The 20,172-nt window shown below is 40.8% G+C and overlaps 1 protein-coding gene across 1 annotated transcript in view; it reads right to left on the bottom strand.

The window, feature by feature from the left end:
• The window catches only part of KCNAB1 (potassium voltage-gated channel subfamily A regulatory beta subunit 1), a 178,980-nt gene extending 166,201 nt beyond the window's left edge, over nucleotides 1-12,779 (bottom strand). Inside the window, exon 1 of the mRNA XM_063442574.1 lies at nucleotides 12,028-12,779. Coding sequence (XP_063298644.1) covers nucleotides 12,028-12,245 — 218 coding nt within the window. The 5' untranslated portion in view covers nucleotides 12,246-12,779. The remainder of the gene's footprint in view (nucleotides 1-12,027) is intronic.
• Between the last annotated feature and the right edge of the window lie 7,393 nt (nucleotides 12,780-20,172).

Genomic DNA, 20,172 nt, shown 5'->3' with positions numbered 1-20,172 from the left:
TTTGTTTACGCCCCCATTTTTCATGAGCTGAACGCAAAGATCTAAGACTTTTTCTATGTACACCAAAGGCCTATTTAAAAAAAATATTGTTCACAAATCTGTCTAAATCTGTGTTAGTGAGCACTTGTCCTTTGCCGTGATAATCCATCCACCTCACAGGTGTGGCATATCAAGATGCTGATTAGACAGCTTGATTATTGCACAGGTGTGTCTTAGGCTGACCACAATAAAAGGCCACTCTAAAATGTGCAGTTTTACTGTATTGGTGGGACTGGGGAAGTACAGAGGGGTCCGGGGGTGGGGGGGGGGGGGTGGGAAGGGGGTGAAAACCAATCAGTATCTGGTGTGACTACCATTTGCCGCATGCAGTGCAACACATCTCCTTCACATAGAGTTGATCAGGTTGTTGATTGTGGCCTGTGGAATGTTGCTCCACTCCTCTTCAATGGCTGTGCGAAGTTGCTGGATATTGGCAGGACCTGGAACACGCTGTCGTATACACTGATCCAGTGCATCCCAAACATGCTCAATGGGTGACATATCCGATGAGTATGTTGTCCATGCAACAACTGGGATGTTTTCAACTTCCAGGAATAGTGTACAGATCCTTGCAACATGGGGCCATGCATTATCATGCTGCAACATGAGGTGATGGTCGTGGATGAATGGCACAACAATGGGCCTCAGGAACTCGGCACAGTATATCTGTGCATTCAAAATGCCATCAATAAAATGCACCGGTGTTCGTTGTCCATAACATACGCCTGCCCATACCATAACCCCACCACCACCATGGGCCACTCGATCCACAATGTTGACATCAGTAAACCGCTCACCCACATGACACCATACACGCTGTCTGCCATCTTCCCTGTACAGTGAAAACCGGGATTCATCCGTGAAGAGAACACCTCTCCCAAGTGCCAGATGCCATTGAATGTGAGCATTTGCCCACTCAAGTCGGTTACGATGACACACTGCAGCCAGGTCAAGACCCCGATGAGGACAACGAGCATGCAGATGAGCTTCCCTGAGACAGTTTCTGACAGTTTGTGCAGAAATTCTTTGGTTCGATTGTTGCAGCAGCTGTCTGGGTGGCTGGTCTCAGATGATCTTGGAGGTGAAGATGCTGGATGTGGAGGTCCTGGGCTGGGTGGTTACACGTGGTCTGCGGTTGTGAGGCTTGTTGGATGTACTGCCAAATTCTCTGAAATGCCTTTGGAGACGACTTATGGTAGAGAAATGAACATTCAATTCACGGGCAACAGCTCTGGTGGACATTCCTGCAGTCAATTGCCAATTGCACGCTCCCTCAAAACTTTCAACATCTCTGGCATTGTGCTGTGTGATAAAACTGCACATTTTAGAGTGGCCTTTTATTGTGGCCAGCCTAAGGCACACCTTTGCAATAATCATGCTCTCTAATCAGCATCTTGATATGCCACACCTGTGAGGTGGATGGATTATCTCGGCAAAGGAGAAGTGCTCACTAACACAGATTTAGACAGATTTGTGAACAATATTTAAGAGAAATACATAAATACATTTTGTGTACATAAAACCTTAAAGGAACACTATAGTTACCTAAATTACTTTAGCTAAATAAAGCAGTTTTAGTGTATAGATCATTCCCCTGCAATTTCACTGCTCAATTAACTGCCATTTAGGAGTTAAATCACTTTGTTTCTGTTTATGCAGCCCTAGCCACACCTCCCCTGGCTATGATTGACAGAGCCTGCATGAAAAAAAAAAAACTGGTTTCACTTTCAAACAGATGTAATTTACCTTAAATAATTGTATCTCAATCTCTAAATTGAACTTTAATCACATACAGGAGGCTCTTTCATGGTCTAGCAAGCTATTAACATAGCAGGGGATAAGAAAATCTTAATTAAACAGAACTTGCAATAAAGAAAGCCTAAATAGGGCTCTCTTTACAGGAAGTGTTTATGGAAGGCTGTGCAAGTCACATGCAGGGAGGTGTGACTAGGGTTCATAAACAAAGGGATTTAACTCCTAAATGGCAGAGAATTGAGCAGTGAGGCTGCAGGGGCATGTTCTATACACCAAAACTGCTTCATTAAGCTAAAGTTGTTCAGGTGACTATACGTAGTGTCCCTTTAATCTTTGAGTTCAGCTCATGAAAAATGGGGGCAAAAACAAGTGTTACATTTATAATATTGTTCAGTGTAGATGTGCAAACATGTAAAAAGTTATGTGTGTTTCGAAAAATCAGACAGGGTTATTCACTAAAGTGAGAATAGTCTGAATGGCCTAAATGTATAATTTCACTTTCAATTCACTTTGAATTCCCAGCGATTCTCACTTTAGTGATTAACCCCGTCAAAGGGTATAAATATCTGTCTTGTGGCAGGAAGTGTCATTGTTTGTGTTTCCGACAAGTTCTGTTGGTGGACACTGAGAAAAAGATATATTGGTGAAAGGATTAGGGAAATTAGGGTAAATTAGGCAGTGGCTTACAATGGAAATAGTCATAGAACATGCTAGGTTTTAGGATTGGAAGTACTGCGTGGAATAGAGTAGGATTTTGGGAGGGGCTTAAGTCAACATATGTGGGAGGGGCCATACATTTTACCCTTTTGCAGAAGCCCCTGGTCATTTTGCCACCTAGCAAAACTTCGGAGTTTAAACATTTCTTTCAGTACAGCAGAAGGCAACAGGACATTTCAAAATATTGTGCTGTTTTAAGAGATAGGTGCTTTTAGAATAGTTAGCAGATTAGTGGAGCTAGATGAAGATTTCATGGAGGAGACGGTACAGTTTTATACTTTTGAAGGGAGCTACAGAAAAGTTTTTGAATATGTTTATATACAACATGGAGCTTGAAGATTAAAGGAAGGAGAAAAAAAAAAAAACTTTTACCAAGACTCTGTATGTTTAGTATTACACAAAAACGTACACTTGAATGATGATTTAAGCACATACATTTGGATGGCTATTAAGCCGTGGGCAACCTATTCTGTTGTCTATGACTCACTGACCATGAATCACCTCGTACGGTATATTGAGTTCATTCTTTATTAAGCAAGCTGTTTTAGTCACATCCCTTCATTAATAACTGGTGTTGTGTAGCAGTTAAGTTATACATTGCCCACACCGATTGGAACCACGGAAACCAACACAAATGGCACATGCAATCTCTGTTCAGTGTCCTGCACAGTTTATATTGAGTTCCATGGGTCTAGCTATCTGTGGGCAGTCATTTGAATAAAGTTTTTGCAAAAAAACATATACGAAGACCAACTGGTGACCCATTTGGGGGTGGTGATTGGGCACTATGTGGTTCTTTATGATTATTTTTCAATAATGTTACAAAGTTTAGCCACAAAGAGTAAGGCAAAATCACCAGCCCAGCTCAGCTGCCAAATCCTCATAAAAATTAAATCAAATAAACATACAAACAGACAAAAACAAAACACACCTATCACACAGCGTAACGATCTGATTACAATGGAATTACAATTTTTTTTTATTCCGACTATCTTTAGTACTATTCTGAGCATAGCATATCCCTGAACTACAACTGCCATGATGCTAAAAGAATAAAAACCAATGGCTTAGCAATGTGTGTGGGAACAGTATCAGGCAGCCGATTGACAGCATTTGTGCTTTGCACTCAAGGACTTCACGCAACATAACTGCGCCAGTCAAGGGTCCAGAAAATAATGCCGGTATCGTCTCATTGCAATTTGCTTGCCCTAATCTCAGGCAGAAATTGGACATCTTGCCGCGTTCTGCCGGGATTAGTGGAATTTGCACTGAGTGGTAGCTGTTATCCTTTTGATGATGGTAAGTGAAATAGTTCCTGGCTGGTACTGTAATGCTCACAAATCTTACAGAGTTAGTACCTCTAGACACACTGTTGGTAGGAAGGGGTTAATCACTTCAGTACTGTTACAATAAGCATGTCAAACGTGGAAGAAACAAGTCACAGTATACACGGAAAAAGACAAAACCAGATCACCTGTATATAAACTGTATAATGCTACTTGATGTGTGAGGATTCACTCCATTCTATTGCTTTTGAAGCTTTCTTTTTATGTTTGACATGTCCCAGATACAGTGCAATAAAATGTTTCTTTTGCTACGCAGTATCTGGGATATATCAAATTTGAAATGACGAATCCAAAAATACTCAGACTTGATCGAAAATTGTACAGATATTAAATTGGCATAACATCCGGTGTCACATTTTATTTAAATTAATCTTCTTTATTTTCTGCTAATTCCATTAACAAAAAAAACCAACCAAATAAATTGCAGACTACACACCTCTCTAGGAAACAGTTTAATTGCGAAGCTACGGGCTTCAAGGGTGTTTAAAGCAAAAAATAAATTTAATTCTTCTTTGTGAGTCATAATTGTCTTATTTATCCGGTACTAAAATCACTCAATATGTTTCTGTATCAACTCAAGGTGTCTCTGGTTGTGCAGTTGAACTCACTTGTCATGGAAATAATCCTAATTCCATCTGCGTTGTACTTTCAGAAAACTTTACATTAAAATCAGCATGGTCAAAGATTTTCTGAGATTCTGCCAGGCTCAGTGAGTTTTCAGAACAAAAGTGGTTACTTTCGGGATTTCCAAAACGAACAAAATACAGAATGGTTCCCCTAGCTCATAGGTATGGATTGTTTGTCTTGTTCGTGTGTACCTTTCCACCAAATAGCGCTCTCCTGGCTTGTCGGGAACAGAAGCAGGCTGCGATACAAAATCACTGAGGTTCGCGAGATAGAGTATCCGTCTTAGAGTTCCAGACACTCGACGACCAAGTACCACTGACTGCGTTCGGGAGACAAGATGGGCGCCATTTTCCAGAGCACGTGTTTTTCGGTTATACAAATGGTGGCCGCCCAGAGAGAGTACTAAAATAACTTTGTTATTTTGAAGATAATGAGCCAGGGGGTGGTCTGCATTCAGTAGATAGAACTACCGAATCTAAGGTAAAATAACTTGGGCTTAGAAAAAGAACAGGGTTTCAGGGTAGTTTGTCACAATATCAATTGCTGTGTTTATGTGTGTTTTTTCTGCTTAGTTTTCCCCCTTCTGTTCTCCAGGGCTCGAAGTGCCTGCTGCTCCTGCCAGTGTGGCTCTGCATGTTCCCCTCCTACTGTGGCCTGTCCCTGTTGATGGCTGCTTTCCTGCTTGGTTTTGGTTCCTGGTCAGCTCTTGTTTTTCCTTGCTTTTGTTTCTTTTGTCTGCTCCAGCTACGGCCTAGTTTGGGTGATTAACCCTTACTAGTCCTTTGGGGGTGAAGTCTTGCTTTTCCCAGCTTCTGAAACGGTCTGTGAACTATTCCTGGCTTCTCCCAATGTCTCTTCTGCTTCAGGATATGGATGGTCATCCTCATCTGCTTCTCCTGAAGGGGGTCTGGACCTTCAGGTTTGGTTGATTTCCAGGGACATTTGGAGCACCGGGGAGTTTTGGATGCTATTAGATGACTTTTGAAGGTCATATGGACACCCAGTACTCGGAATTTGTGAAGGGCCATTTGGCGAGCTTGAGCTGGCTGGTTCCTGGCTCGGAAATTAGATCCCATTTCAGCCACTGTGACCGCCATCCTGCAATTTCTCACTTCTCTGTATGAGAATGGACAGATGTACCCAATGATAAATTTGTACATGTTTGCAATTTCTTTGCATCATCACGATTTTGATGGCTCTCTGGCTGGTCAACATCGTTTGGTCTGCCGTCTACTTAAATACACTCCGCTTTCCCTTCCTCCAAAACCTCACTATTGGCTACACTGGACATTTTGGACATCGGACATTTTGTTAATTCTTTCTCTTTTCGACTAGTAGTCCTCTAATTTGGAACTTTTGTTGCGCAACTTTCGGCTAAGCTTGTCACCCTATTTTGCATGAGGGTTTCATGTAAAAGGGTTTTGGATGTCTGGGCATTGGACAATGGACTTCTCTCGTTTGGCCCAGATGATGTGGTGTTTGATATATTTCTGTGTACCAAGACTCCATCAGATCAGTCACTTATATGCCCTTTCCAGCTTTTCCTTCCTTATGTCCTGTCCTGTGTTTACAGGAATACGAACAATGTACGATTGTTTATAGATAGCCTTCTCATCCTCGTCTTTTCCTATAGCTCCCATTCTTACCTGTCTCTAGTACAGCTCGCTGGGATCATGTGCCAGGCAAGTGTGGGTGCATTCATCTAGAAGAGTGGCTGCTTCCAAAATCTTTTTGCTTGGTGGACATCTTCAGCATTTGATGCATCTCGTGAGTCTACATTTTGTGAGGATTATTTTAAGCTGATTCCACATGTTTTTTTTCTTCGGTCAAGGTCAACTTTAAACTTGCAATATGATCCGCCGTATCTTGTAACAAAATTACATGAGCTAACTATCTCATGATGGAAAGTCAGGATTTTAGAAAAAACATGTAGGTGAATATTGTCCCCACCGACGATGCATTCATTTTTGGATGTGTTTTATTCACAGGTCTCTTTTTGGCTTTGGTGAGTACACTAGTGGTGTGGGATGATAACATTTGTATGGTTTCGTTGGATTATATTTGTTTGCCTTGTTCTTTGATCTGCACGATGATTTAAATGTGCTTCTTTGTAAACATGACCCTATTTTCATTTCCCTATAATACTGTTATTGTCTTTATGATTTATTTATTTTTATATTTATTTTGTCATGTTATACCATGCTGTTAGCTCTCGAGTGACAGTAGTTTCTGGATGTCGATTTTGTTGGCCTTTGTTAATATGTTCACTGTCAAAGAAAAAGGAAGTACTGAGGCTGCTGCTTGGTCATGTACAGGGTACTGTGCCAGGATTGATTGAGGGTATCCCTGTATGTGTGTGTTATTTCATGGCTGCTATTGTGGTACAGTAAAGAAAGGATTAAGCAAATAGTAAAATCATGTAATTTGCTTTAGTGCCAAGGCTCTCACAGTTCTGTGCAATACTTCTCTCACTGAGATGCTGCCTTTCAGCTTCCTCCTGATACTCTGCATAGAGCACAGGGTCTGCATTGCCCCTATAATAGTCTGACATTCTGACATTTCAAACTTATGGAGAGCACACCTTCTAAAAATCAAAAAGAGTGCTGTCATCAATAAAAAAAAACAGTGTATACCACAGTATTGTTCTAACCAGACTCAACGCACGTTACACTTTGTATTACAGAGTAAGTTCCAATTAAAACAGTAAATGAAGAGATGGGTCTTGGGTAAAGACTTCAGTAAAGGGATGGGTCTTTAATCTATCTCTCAACAATTCGTCGTAAAAATCGCCTAAAGGATTCATAAAACAAAATAGGGTCATATTTACAAAGAAGCATAACAACTGACATCAAAAGTTAGACTCCGTCTCAATGGACTCAAGTTGCCTTCAAGATTTACCATAAATTGCAGAAGTGTTTGATTGACACTCAGGAGTTCGACAGGCAGCACAATGTCCACGCTCCAATAGACCGAGTTGACCTTTACATTATTTAGCGTCATGAATTTTTATTTTCATATGTCACACTGTGGGTTTGTAAATGAAACTATCAATATTTTACCACAACATAAACTGACAACGCAGAGATCCTGGTACAAAGCAGCATTGAAGCAAAAAAGGCTCACAGATTATTTAATTTGAAAATATTTAGTGTACCATATACCCTATATGAAACACATGATTAGCGTCTGCTCGGGAGATAATGAGCAGAATCAGAAAAACAAATCTGTACTACATAACATTCAGGCACACATGTCAAATGCCCTTTATATGTTACTGATTATTCTTCTTTTCTTGCAAGTTGCCTTTATAATTTTTTTTTTAAATGTTTTCTTTGTTGTGCTGGTCCCCTATACCTGCCTACTTTAATTTTGTTCTCCTCTGTCCATCATGGCTGCTGTGTGTCCTTCTGTGGAATTGATTTTATTGATGGATTGCGCGTAAATTTGATTGGCAACTGAAACAGATCCTTAAATGGACACTCTTGACCCCAAAGCATTTCAGGTTGTGTGTCCTCTTTTAACCCCTTAAGGACACATGACGTGTGTGACATGTCATGATTCCATTTTATTCCAGAAGTTTGGTCCTTAAGGGGTTAAAAAATTTTTTTATAAAAATTGCTGATTCCAAGTATAAATTGGCAGTTTTATAAATTAGCCTTTTTATACTCCCCTGGCTGTCAATCAGACAATCGGTCCTGTTACTTCCTGGTTAATTACCTTGGTGGAGCTAAGCTCAAGAGACAAGCTTGCAAATGCTTCTCATTGAGCTGCATTGGAAAGTCCATGATTGGAGATCCACAGAAAGTAAGGGCTGGAGAAGAAGGGAAGGAATTGCAAGGCTGCAGATAAGAGATCTGCAGCTTTAGCAAGCTAATATTATATACACACACCAATAAAAAGTAGTCCCTACTTTTCAATAAATTTTTTGTAAAAACTAGAGTGTTCAAAAAAACCAAAAAAACGGGCAGACTAGATAAGCCGAATGGTTCTTATCTGCCGTCACATTCTATGTTTCTATAAAAAAAGATTCAGACACAGGGAGCTATACAGAAGCAGATGACAAAGTTTATTTTTGGTGACAGAGTTGATTTAAACACTTGCTCCTTTTACTAGTAATTTTTTCTCATGTATTGCATTTCTGATAATAAGGTATCTTTGAAGATTTCTGTCATACCTCCTTTCTCTCATTTCTTAATGGTACACATATTAAGGTCACAATACAAACAAACACACTGTTGCAGCAATAACTCGCTCCTTGACTGCATACATTGCAAGATTTTATCAGCATCACATACGTAAAAAACTGGCAAAAAAAAATCCCCCTGTGCTTCAGGAACAGGATAATTGATAATTTGAGTTTCGAGCTAGGAATCTCTATCAAAAAAGAAAAAAGAAAAATCTGTGTACAGCAAGGAATGCTCTGTCAACACTCTCTACCAAAATAGATACATTCTAAATTATTTTTTATTAATGATGCCAATTCTTCCTGCACCAGTAAGTGGCAGAACTCCAGAAAATGTATTTACACCACAGAAAAATATCAATGTGGCATGTTCCAAAACAGATTGAGTTTCTGAATCTTACTGTCAAAAGCTGTGCAGTTTCCTTTTTCTTATTTAAATTATCAATCAATGCCAGATCCTATGTAGTTGGAGATTTTACTAAAGATTTCATAAATGTCCACACTTGATTATACAAATTTGTTGGAATTGTACGTACATACTAATAAGCACTGTACTGATTGTAAGCCTTTATGGCTAATTTTCATTTTTTGGCAACACTCAATTTAGTTTGGGTCGGTAATATTTATTACTGAACCTTCACTAACAAAGTGGCTCGTTCCGAGCCTAGTGAATAAGAATTTTCATATTTTCATGTATAGAATTCTATTGTAGGAAGTGTATATGGTATAACGTAAACGTAAACTAAGCAGACACAGCAAAGATCCATCTCACTAAACTAAAAGATCACACTTTACAAACTAAATATATATTTACATGTTCCTCCAAATATTTAGGCATGAGAGGATTATTAATAAATCCTGGTTTACTTTATTTGTTCCCCCATGGATCATATGTCTTGGTGGAAGATGGGTCCAAAAAAATCTCCTGTCTGGCAATTACTAATAATACACTTTTAAAGAAAGTTGTAGAATTGTATAAAATATTAGGATACTCCTGTAATGTAGCATTTTAGTATGGCAGAAAATATCCTAATACATACACAAACACACATATACAGTGCCAAAGGGATTGTGTGTTGTTTTGCAATATGTTGCCCATACACTCCTGTGTAGAAGGGGTTAACCCTACACAACCAACACATTGTTGCAAAAAAAAAATCTATTACAGGAATTTCCACTTACCCCTCCAGCACAGACTGTCATCCTGCTGAAAAACACATTTTTCAACCAGAGTGCCAGTCACCATTCTGCAGAGGTATTGCACATAATGATACATCACCAACAATACACAGGAGCCTACAAGGCTCACATTGTGTAGTGCTACATGACAGCAGATCAAAGAGAGAAGGTCTGCAATGGCCTTTGCAATGCAGATACCTGACTTTTGCCATGCAACAGTACATAAGATATATTTGTACATTCTTCAGACATGTTGGGAATCTGCATTCCATATAAACAGTATTCCCTCTACATGTAAATGCGTAGCTTTGTCATTTAAACTTTATCTCAAAACTTTTTTGTGACACCTTTTAAAACTAAATAAACTGATATTTCTTGTTCAATGCTTGTTTTCCTGGTCCTGTGATCAGCACTGCAAGTACTCCATAGAGTATCATAATTTATCAACTCACTTCCAATATGTCTTTAAATTATGGACAAAAATTGAAAGGCAAAATAAAATCTGTAAAAGTAAATATTTGTAATTTTCTCTGGATATTCCTGAGCAAGAACATGCACACAAAACTAGAGTTACCTCCTAATTTTAAGAGTGTGCTTTTTTTTTTTTTTTCTAAGAATAGCAAATGTTATTAAGAGAGTCACTGTAGGATCTCTTTCAGCACTAGTGACTTGTACAAGATAAATCATTGCAGTTGTTGAGCACAGTGTGTTAAAAGTACAGCGTTTATTTATAGCTTGAACCTATACCAGTAATCATTAACTCCAACCTCTGATTTATGTATGGCCAGTTTCCTTCTGCTAATTTCAATTACCATTAATCGTTATGTGAGCCTTTTGAGATTTTCCTGAATATCGATTATTTATTTATTTATTTTTAATAAAAATATTTAATCTAATTGATTTCATGGTGATACACATGATGCAGAGTGGCTTGAATTTCTATACAGTATACAGTGATGGGAGGTTTGTATAACAAAACTATACTGAGGTTAAAGAGCTGTCACTTTCCACTTTCTGGTCAGATTAATGTAAGCTTTATATGTATCACTATCTTCTATTGGAGTCCTGTACACATTCATGTCAGGTTGGGTGTGTGATAGTCTCTTTTACATTATAATTGTCTTGTCAATGACACACAGAACCCACAGAAGATGTCTTAATTCATGTTATATTAATCTAATCTGATATTAATTATATAGATTATAATTAATCTCTGTTCGTGAGCTTCATCAACATTTTTCTGTTAACAGCATATACCTGCTGAAGATGCATCATATCATTGGGGTTTATGTACTTTGAGAAAATATCCCAAATCCAAGTTTTTTCCACCCAGAACAAGAAGTTTATTTTAATGACTAAATCAATAAAAAAAAAAAAAAAATTAAATGTAAAAATTAAAAAAAAGTGAGATTGATCAAAATATTTAGTGAGGGCTTACAGAAAATATATTTTATATATGGAATAATGTTTTGGTTGTACTAAATGCTAGCAAAACGAAGGAATAATCTACAATACCACTTGTAGATAAAGCTATATTCTAAATTGCAATTTGGAAAACTGTTGTGAGGTTTTCTAATGCCAGACTACAGGTGCCCCTTGGTATTGCTGCAGACACAATAGAGTTTATTTATCGAACGCTAACCTTTGGCAAAGTTCTAAAAGTGGAGCAGTCACCATGGAAACCAATGCACAGTACCTAGTGTTTGCTACACTAGATCATTGCCTTCATACATACATACATATATTTGTTTCTCAATTTCTATGATGTAAAAAAGCATGTTTGTTGTTTAAAGAGGTTAGTTTGACTTGAAACTGGACCAATATTCTCTAATCTATGTCCCTTATTGCATAGTTTTCTAGAGTCATTAACTCAGTACACAGAATCATATCTAGCAAAGCCAAACAGATGCTATTCTGGGACAAAGTACTGAATGTTGGGACATTATATTGTTTCCCATGGTGTAGTAGACATTGCCCCAAATTTACAGAAGCGTTTCTGTACTCAGTATGGTCCTGCATGCACTGATTGACAAGGTAGGGTAGACACATCAATTTACTATTAGCATTGTAATAAGCTGGCTATTATTAAGTACATTGTATAATGGTGAATAAAGACATTTAATTGCATTGTGATTTCTGTCGAAATATTCTTATAAAGCAATGGGCTAAACATGACCATACCTATATTTCATTCCAGTCTGTTTTGCTGTGGATTCCTTCAAAGAGATGTGATGCTGAGGGGTAAAGGTACCCAAACTGCGGGCAATGATGGCCACTGTCCTGAATCTGGCTCTGGCTGCATTGACCACGTTGCCACCACCGGAGTTTTGCTTGCTGTGTCTATCATCTCCATTCCGGCTCTTTAAGTTGTGCTCTGTACAGGCTATAGAGACCTGCATGCTTCTGCCGTTAGAATGACCCTGATTCAAAGTCCAGACTGTTAGCTATCCGCTGGCTGGGAGAAGACACTTATACTAGATGAGCCGAAGGTTTCTGGGAAGTGCCAGTGATAAGTGGCGGAATTAGAGTGCGGAGCAGGACTGGAACGCTGAGTTCTAGAACCTTGGAATGCCAGGGGGTGATGAGAACTCAGGGCTGTGCTTAGATATGACAATAACTCCAAAACGGCAAGTTATTGTAGTTTTTTTTTTTTTTTTTATCAGTACCAGGACCAGGCTATGTCTTCATGTTGTACCTGGAAAAGTGCTCTCCATAGACTCCTACTGCAGTCTGGGCTCTTTTTAATCAATGCATGATGTGTCTTTACTGCACCCTCTGGTCCATGAAATGCTGATCAGGCAAAGCTTCTCAATTGGACGATGAGCATTAATCACAAGTAAATCCCCCAGGGCAGGACATCTTGTAGTTTAGGTGTGTGATGCTATGAAATGTGACAGCAGTCCCAGGGACATGATGTGTGTGCAAGGATCTGGCTCTGCACTGCTCTGACAGCCAGCTGGGGAAGAAGTGCTCCTTTAAGAGAGCAGGGTGTCTCTCCCCCCACCCCCCTCCCACCATCAGCACGTTCTATTAGTAGTGGCTGCAAGCACTGGGGAGCTCTGCTGTGCATTGATCTGCCTGGCAGTGGCTATAGCGGTGCAGGGCCATTACAGTGGGATATTAAGGATGCACAGAACCACCTACACGTGCTGCAGGATAAACAGAGCAGGATCCCAGGCTAAGTGTTAGGTATAGAGACTCGAGAGATGCTATAGTGGCAATGCAGGGTAGGCTTTATCGTGGCAAATGGACTTGGCTGTGGATGAAGGAGTTAATGCAGTTACCGCGGTGGCTTACTGGCTATGGTTGCTTTATTGGATAAGTGTTAACTGTTAAGTACACGTGAATAACAGCAGCAGTCCGGATCCCATTTTATTATTGGCCCCTGTCTGTCACTATATTCACTCAGCCAGCCCGGCCCACGTGCCGGGGTTTAAAGGGACAATGTGGAGGCAGAAGGAGAGGGAGATAAGAGAGCAGAGTCCTGCAATTCCTGCACATTGTCCCAGCCAGGCAGCACGTCGAGGGACAGCAGCACTGTCAGCGCTTTGATCTATAGTACACAGACACAATGCTTCCAGGTCTGCCAGCCCAGCAAAGGTTGGGAGCCCCCTCACCTCCTCCTTCCCAATTCCCATTACATAATCCTTCAAGTTTAGTAAACTTACCTGTACACACATTGCCCAGCTCCTATAGCTTCACATGGATAACTGTGGAAGTGGCTTCAGATTTTAATGGATCACTGTCTTCAGCTATAAAGCTATTCACACATGGTCCAGAAAATGTCACATTTTGTATTTAATAAATATCTACACTACCTATATCAAGCTCAACATGGTTGTGGTCAATTCTATACTGTATAGTATTATACAGAGAGAAGCTCTTATCAATAACTACGAAGGCGAACTACCATCATTTTCGAATAATTTTTTAACAAGTTTATTTTCTTTTTATAAGAAAAAAACAAACAAACAATATAGATTTAAAACAAAAACATTTAAACTTTATTTTTTTTAGGGGGTGCATGGGGCGGGGGGATCCATCTTACATATTAGTGAAATTTTAAATGTCAAGTGTTTACAGAAATAAAATATAATATAGAGTATAACAATTTGTAAGCACAAACTGTTATTGAAGTCTGTGGCTGCATTTGAATAGTTTTAGTTATTATAGCTACATGTATTGTAGTTTGTTCCCCCTTACACATACAGGTCTTTGAGATCAGAAAAAAAACCAGGAGAACCAAAGGTGCTCGGCCTGGGTGGGAGGGCACATGTAGTGCTAACAGTTCAAAAATGATTGGCTTCCTTATTTGGGACAATGACAGGGATCTCCTGGCGCTAGAATTATTACTAGTTATGGTGCTTAGATTGTCCCTTTAAGTAAGAGCATTACGCACCTTATTCTTTTAGAGAAGAAAATGGAACATATGATCTCTTCACTAAAAATGGAATTGCTCCAAAGCTACTATCACCTTTTAATTGTCTATCTGTATAGGATTTAAACTAAAGTCAAGAAGCTAATGTACAAAAAGGGGAACAATTTGAGCATGAAGCATCCAAAGTGCAAAAATGTCATTATTAATAAGGTGACAACAGGTTTTACATTAATATTGCTTATTCTATAATTTCACTCTTAGTAACTTAAACTTTGCAATGCGAATTAATGCACACATTATATTCACAGGTGTAAGCTAAGGGGGTAGGGAGTCATGGGGTTGTGCACACCAAGTGCCTTTCACTCTCTTTTTGAATACTGTGTATTCTCTAAGGTTCCTCATATACCAAGCTATTTAATAGCCCGTGAGGGTAATATGTGAACTTACTTTGTATCTCTCACGAACCTGTCTCACTAGTCCCCAATTAGTTATATTTACCAAGCTAGTCATATTCACTAACTCTGCTGCACTCACCTAACATGTCCCATCTTATAACCCACCTATCCACACCTACCAACCCACCCAGCCACATGGCTCCCCATATTCAGCAACCTATTTTGATCCACCAACGCAGTCTAACACAATCACGTACACATTATATACAGGCCCTCATACACACATTATACATAGATTCTCATACACAAATTACACATGCAGTCACATACACATATTTCAGCTACGACAGAGAATATACTCTGAGATTGGGCAAAAACTTAGAGAAACTCAGTAGCTTGCCCTTCGGCTAGTCTCCATGCAGGTCTCAAAAATGTTTTTGCTCACTTGTGCCATTACAAAGAGAACCTATACCATATGCATATTAGACTGATCCTACCCATATATACAATCCAGAACCGAAATGCCGGCAAGTTCTCTCTGCAAGAAAGATCCATCAACCCTGGACAATTGTTACAACCTTCTTTGAGCCTCGTCAATGAAGTGTAGTCGATACCCTCTAGGTACAGTGAGCACTGGGTCCACGTCTGGACTAACCTTTTAACTTAGGGAGAGCCATAACAATTGCACTGGAACAAAAACAGTGAATGTGGGAAAGGTCAAAAGCTTCCGCTCTGCTAGTCCCCGCTCAGGTCCTAAGCTACTTTTGCCTCAGAATTCTCATATTCTCTGTTTTTGCAACAATGCATTTACTTGGAGTCTCCCTAAACTAAAAGGGTAATCAAGACTCTGTGCTCACTGTGCCTAGAGGGGTTTGAGCTAAACCTCGCTGACGAGGCCCAAAGAAGACAGAAACGATTGTCCAGGGTCTCTGTATCTCCAGTGCAGAGGGTTCTGTATCACCCTTATGGGTGGGATCAGTCTGGTATGCTAACAACTGAATCTGAACAACCTGAAATATTTTCAATAGATGTATAGATGTATAATCAGTATTAACAATCAACATCTTTGTTTTTTGGTTCTTATCCTCTGTGTTGCATTCTCTGAAAAAACTTTTACCATCTTATTTTTACAATGCAGCAAAGCGTATCTTAAATTATGAAACCATATGAAACCTGCTCTCTATATATAAATGCTTCCTTGAGTGTATAGGCACAGCAGCCAACAAATCACTTAGTCAATGGATCAGTGAGTACAATTGTTAACTTGGAACATGCTTAGGGAAATCTGGTAGTATGCCAATGTCTTTGAAGAGTAATGCTTAATTCCTTGAATGCCACAGGGGACATCAGATCCTCGGTGAAAAATGCCTTACAGCTGGAGCAGTAGTGAAGATGTTAATCCACTAATGCTTAGCCCTTCTAAATGGAACACAGGCTCTCCAAGGTACTGAAATAAAATAACATTTGGTGTTATGAGCTTTCACTTTTCATCATTTTATGTTAGAAGGCCATATGCTAATTAAAGAGGGAAATTAGTTTTTTTTTTATAGCTATTTTATATTAATTCTCATTATAGAAAAATAATGGTACTTGGGAAGTAAGTTTTAACTAATATTTAAGTAATTTGTATAGTAACTAATTCGGAGCCAGGTTAAGGCAAATTCTCTGGTATCATGATTGCTATATATCTAATAGGTCCCTAAGGGGCTAGAGAGCAATTTGTTTTATTTCTAGGTGGTAAGCAAGCTGTTGCTGATACCACTTAATCCTTTCTAGTATCTCCAACTCTCTTCATGAATCTAAAAGGTTGTATTGTTCTTGATCCAGACAGACCTTGGAAATGTTAGAGGTTTGCAGAAAAACCTTCCTATCCCATTAACACAAAATAAAGTTTGATAGCCACTGCTCATTATGGAGTCTGTAATCTAAGGCAGCATCAGGACATACATTCAGATTAGTGGGAGTAACACTTATCAGTGCCATCTTAACAACAATATGGGCCCCGGGCAAAGCAGTGCACTGGGGCCCTGTCTACACAACCACTCACAGGAATAAAAATGTAAATTATCAATAAAATTAAGCTTATATTTATTGGTACCTCCAACAAATACAATACATTTATGCAATGCAAACACACACTGCTGACTACACACACAGATTGCTGACTACACACACAGGCTGCTGAATACATACACATATACTGCTGAGTATACACACAGGCTGCTGAATACACACACACAGACTGCTGAATACACACAGGCTGCTGAATGCACATAAGGGCTGCTGAATACATACACAGAGACTGCTGAGTACACACACAGACTGCTGAGTACACAGACTGCTGAGTACACACACAGATTGCTAAATGCATACACAGACCTCAATACACACACAGTGACTGCTGAATCCATGCACACTGACTGCTGAATACATGCACAGAGACCGCTGAATACATGCACATACTGCTGAATACAAACACATACTGCTGAATACACACACACACACACACACACATGACTGTTTAACACACATACACTGACTGCTAAACAAATACACACACACACATACACAGACTGCTGAACACACACAGACTGCAGAACACAAACACACAGACTGCTGAATACACACAGACAGCAGTGAGGGTTGCCGTGTGTATATGTGTAAGGGGTACAGTGTGTGTATGTGTGAGTTGTGCTGTGTGTGTGTGCAAGTGGTGCTGTGTGTGTGAGGGGTGCAGTGTGTATGTGAGAGGTCCAGTGTGAATGTGAAGGGTGCTCTGTGTGTATGTGAGGGATTGAGTGTGTGTGTGTGTGTGAATGTTGTTGTTTGTGTGTGTGAGAGGAGTGCTCTGTGTGTGTGTGTGTGTGTGTGTGTGAAGGGTTTAGTGTGTGAGGGGTTCAGTGTGTGTGTGTATGTGTGAGGGGTGATGTGTGAGGGGTGCTGAGTGTGTGAGTGGTGCTGTGTGTGTGTGGGGGGGGTGCTGTGTGTGTGTTTGTGAGGGGTGCTATGTGTATATGTGAGAGGTGCTGTGCGTGTGAGAAGTGCTGTGTGTGTGTGTGTGTGTGTGTGAGGGGGAGGGTGCATAGGGATAAGGGTTTTGTTACGGTTGCCTCCAGGCTGGCTGGAAGTTGGACGGTAGAAAGGATGCTCCTAGCTCTCACCAAAGGACCATCAGCACCGTAGACACCATAACTACTGCGTAGCCACCATAAGTACTGCAGACTCCACAAACCACCGCTGCTGGGCTGGTATCTTGCTGTCTGCTCTGTGCCCTGGACCTACGACCAGGCTCCAGGTTCCAGTAAGTGAACCTCTTCCTTCTGTAGAGCGAAGCAGGATCAGGAACAAGAGCTCTTACAAGAGCTCAGTAGCCAAGGGAGTATGAAGAGCATAGCAATCCCTGTAGTGATTATAGCTGTCCCCTACAAACATGAGTCAAGGCTGCAAGTTAGAGGGACAAGTCATTCTGTTTATTGGCACCCAAAGGGCTTTCTTTTATGCAGGTTTCCCTTAGATAGGACCACCCACAGAGTTTTACAAAACAACCAATAACACACGTACATTACAGAAAACACTCCCAGCAATTACACACAAAATCCTCCCCCTCTGCCTGTGATATAATTATGGTACACGATACTTAACATAATTATCACAGGCAGGAAAAATACAGTTTTTACACATACACTGCAACTTTAAAACCATACATCCAATCTCCATAAAGATAATTACATATTTAGAATCAGCATACTTTAAATATAAACATAACCAAAAATCATACAAATCCCTCCAATGGATAAAGTTAGACGGAAGTCCTTTATGACTGCCCAAAAGATTTGGGCTGTGCGGTCGGTCGGTCAATATTATGCCATCTTCGAACGGGACTTAGTCTCTGCAGCTGAAAGTTCAGTGTAGGAGAAGGTAAGGGTCAGCGGTGTTCGCGGAAATGTGTAGCCGATTTCAGTTCCATGAATTTGGCTACACATACCGCTGACCTCGTTTGAATGAACAAAGATGGCCGCCGCCACGTGTTCGTTTGCACGAACTGCGGCCACCCAGCGGTCGGCAATTTACCTACAGCAGGCTCCCAGCCTGAGAGGTAAATTGCCTGCACACTTCCACTTCTGGGTGGTCCGCCTGTGTAGTACTTGGTTCAGTAAGCCCCATTTACTGAACCAAGTGGGAGAAAGCCAGGAACACAATATATTAAAGGTTTGGGGACACCATCTTAAAGGGGCATTGTTCAACAAAGTCACAATATGTCCCCAGACGGTTCTTAAAGGGCCATACACAACCAATAAAAGTCCATACGTTTTCAGGGGCACAATTTCCCAGGGGCCATAGTCAAGAGGAAGGAGGCTGGCAAATAGGCTTCTCCACAACCCAGGGAAGCAGGGCAATTTGTCATTTAAAGGGCCAGTTACAAATGGCAGTTTGTAACAGTTTTTTTGTTTCTTTTATTTAAAGAGAATTTAAAAAAAACTTAATGTACCCCCCATCCTTCGTCTTAGCTTGAAGAAGGAGAAGGAGGTGGGACACTGCCAGCCCTGGTGGTCCAGTGGTGAGTAATAAATATTCAGCCTGCAGCTTCTCTGGCTGCAGGCTGTCTCGTGTCCTCCCGCAAGCAGAATACTGTGTAGGAGCATTGCCACGGCAATGCGCGGTAACTCTTCACACTTCATGCTCGTGGGAGGATCTGCCTCCCATGTCCTCTCTCCCTCCCTCCCTCTCCTAGCAAAGGCCTTTGGGCCAGCGAGGGAGATATTTGATCTCCCCACCGACCCGACAGGGCCCACAGCATGTAAGCAAGGCAGACTCTCCGTGGGCCGGCAGGAGAGATCAAAGGATCTCCACTGTAGGCCTGGGCACTCTGGGAAGCACGGTGGAGCCCCCATGTCTATGGGGCCCCCTGCCAGATGCCCAGCGTGCCCATGCAGAAAGATAGCCGTGTCACTTATGGACATGCAGTTGCGGATAGTATAACACACTAATCTCAGACATACTGGCTGTATATACGCTTTCAATATTTTTTTTCCCGTCATGATTGGCCTGATATGCCTCTACATGGAGAGTAAGCATAGTAAGTATTTTAGTAAGCAAGGAACACTCCAAGCGCCATAAGCGTTTAGTACTCTGGAGTACTCTAGACTATCCCTCCACATGGCTTAAGGCCCAGGTAAGTGGTGGTGCAGGCTGGTCTTACACATCAGCACCATGAGGTCAGAAGCCCTGCTTCTCATGCTGGGGTGTAATGTTAGTTTGTTGGCAGAGTGGGGAGCAGGCGTTGTCACATGTCTTCTTGATGAATCCCACCCAGCTGGCTGAGTAGTGATGCCGAACCTGTCGGGGTCATAGCAGCGGCCATCTTAGTTTCCAGGTGTTCTTGCTCCCACAGCAGGCCTCACCAATGACCATCTGCAAATGCAGGGTAAGCTCCACAGGTTCCTTCAGCAACTGGGATAACCCCTTCTGGTCCAAAGGAGAAGGAAATGGGACCAGCTAATGTGTCAGTGAGCTAGTATGTAGTAGCTGGGGAATAGAGAGCAGGGCAGCGGC

The sequence above is a fragment of the Pelobates fuscus genome, chromosome 2 (genome assembly GCF_036172605.1).
Source record: "Pelobates fuscus isolate aPelFus1 chromosome 2, aPelFus1.pri, whole genome shotgun sequence".
Taxonomy (NCBI): Eukaryota; Metazoa; Chordata; class Amphibia; order Anura; family Pelobatidae; genus Pelobates; species Pelobates fuscus.
Note: the sequence above shows the minus strand (reverse complement) of the source record. Positions and strands in the feature narration are given on the sequence as shown.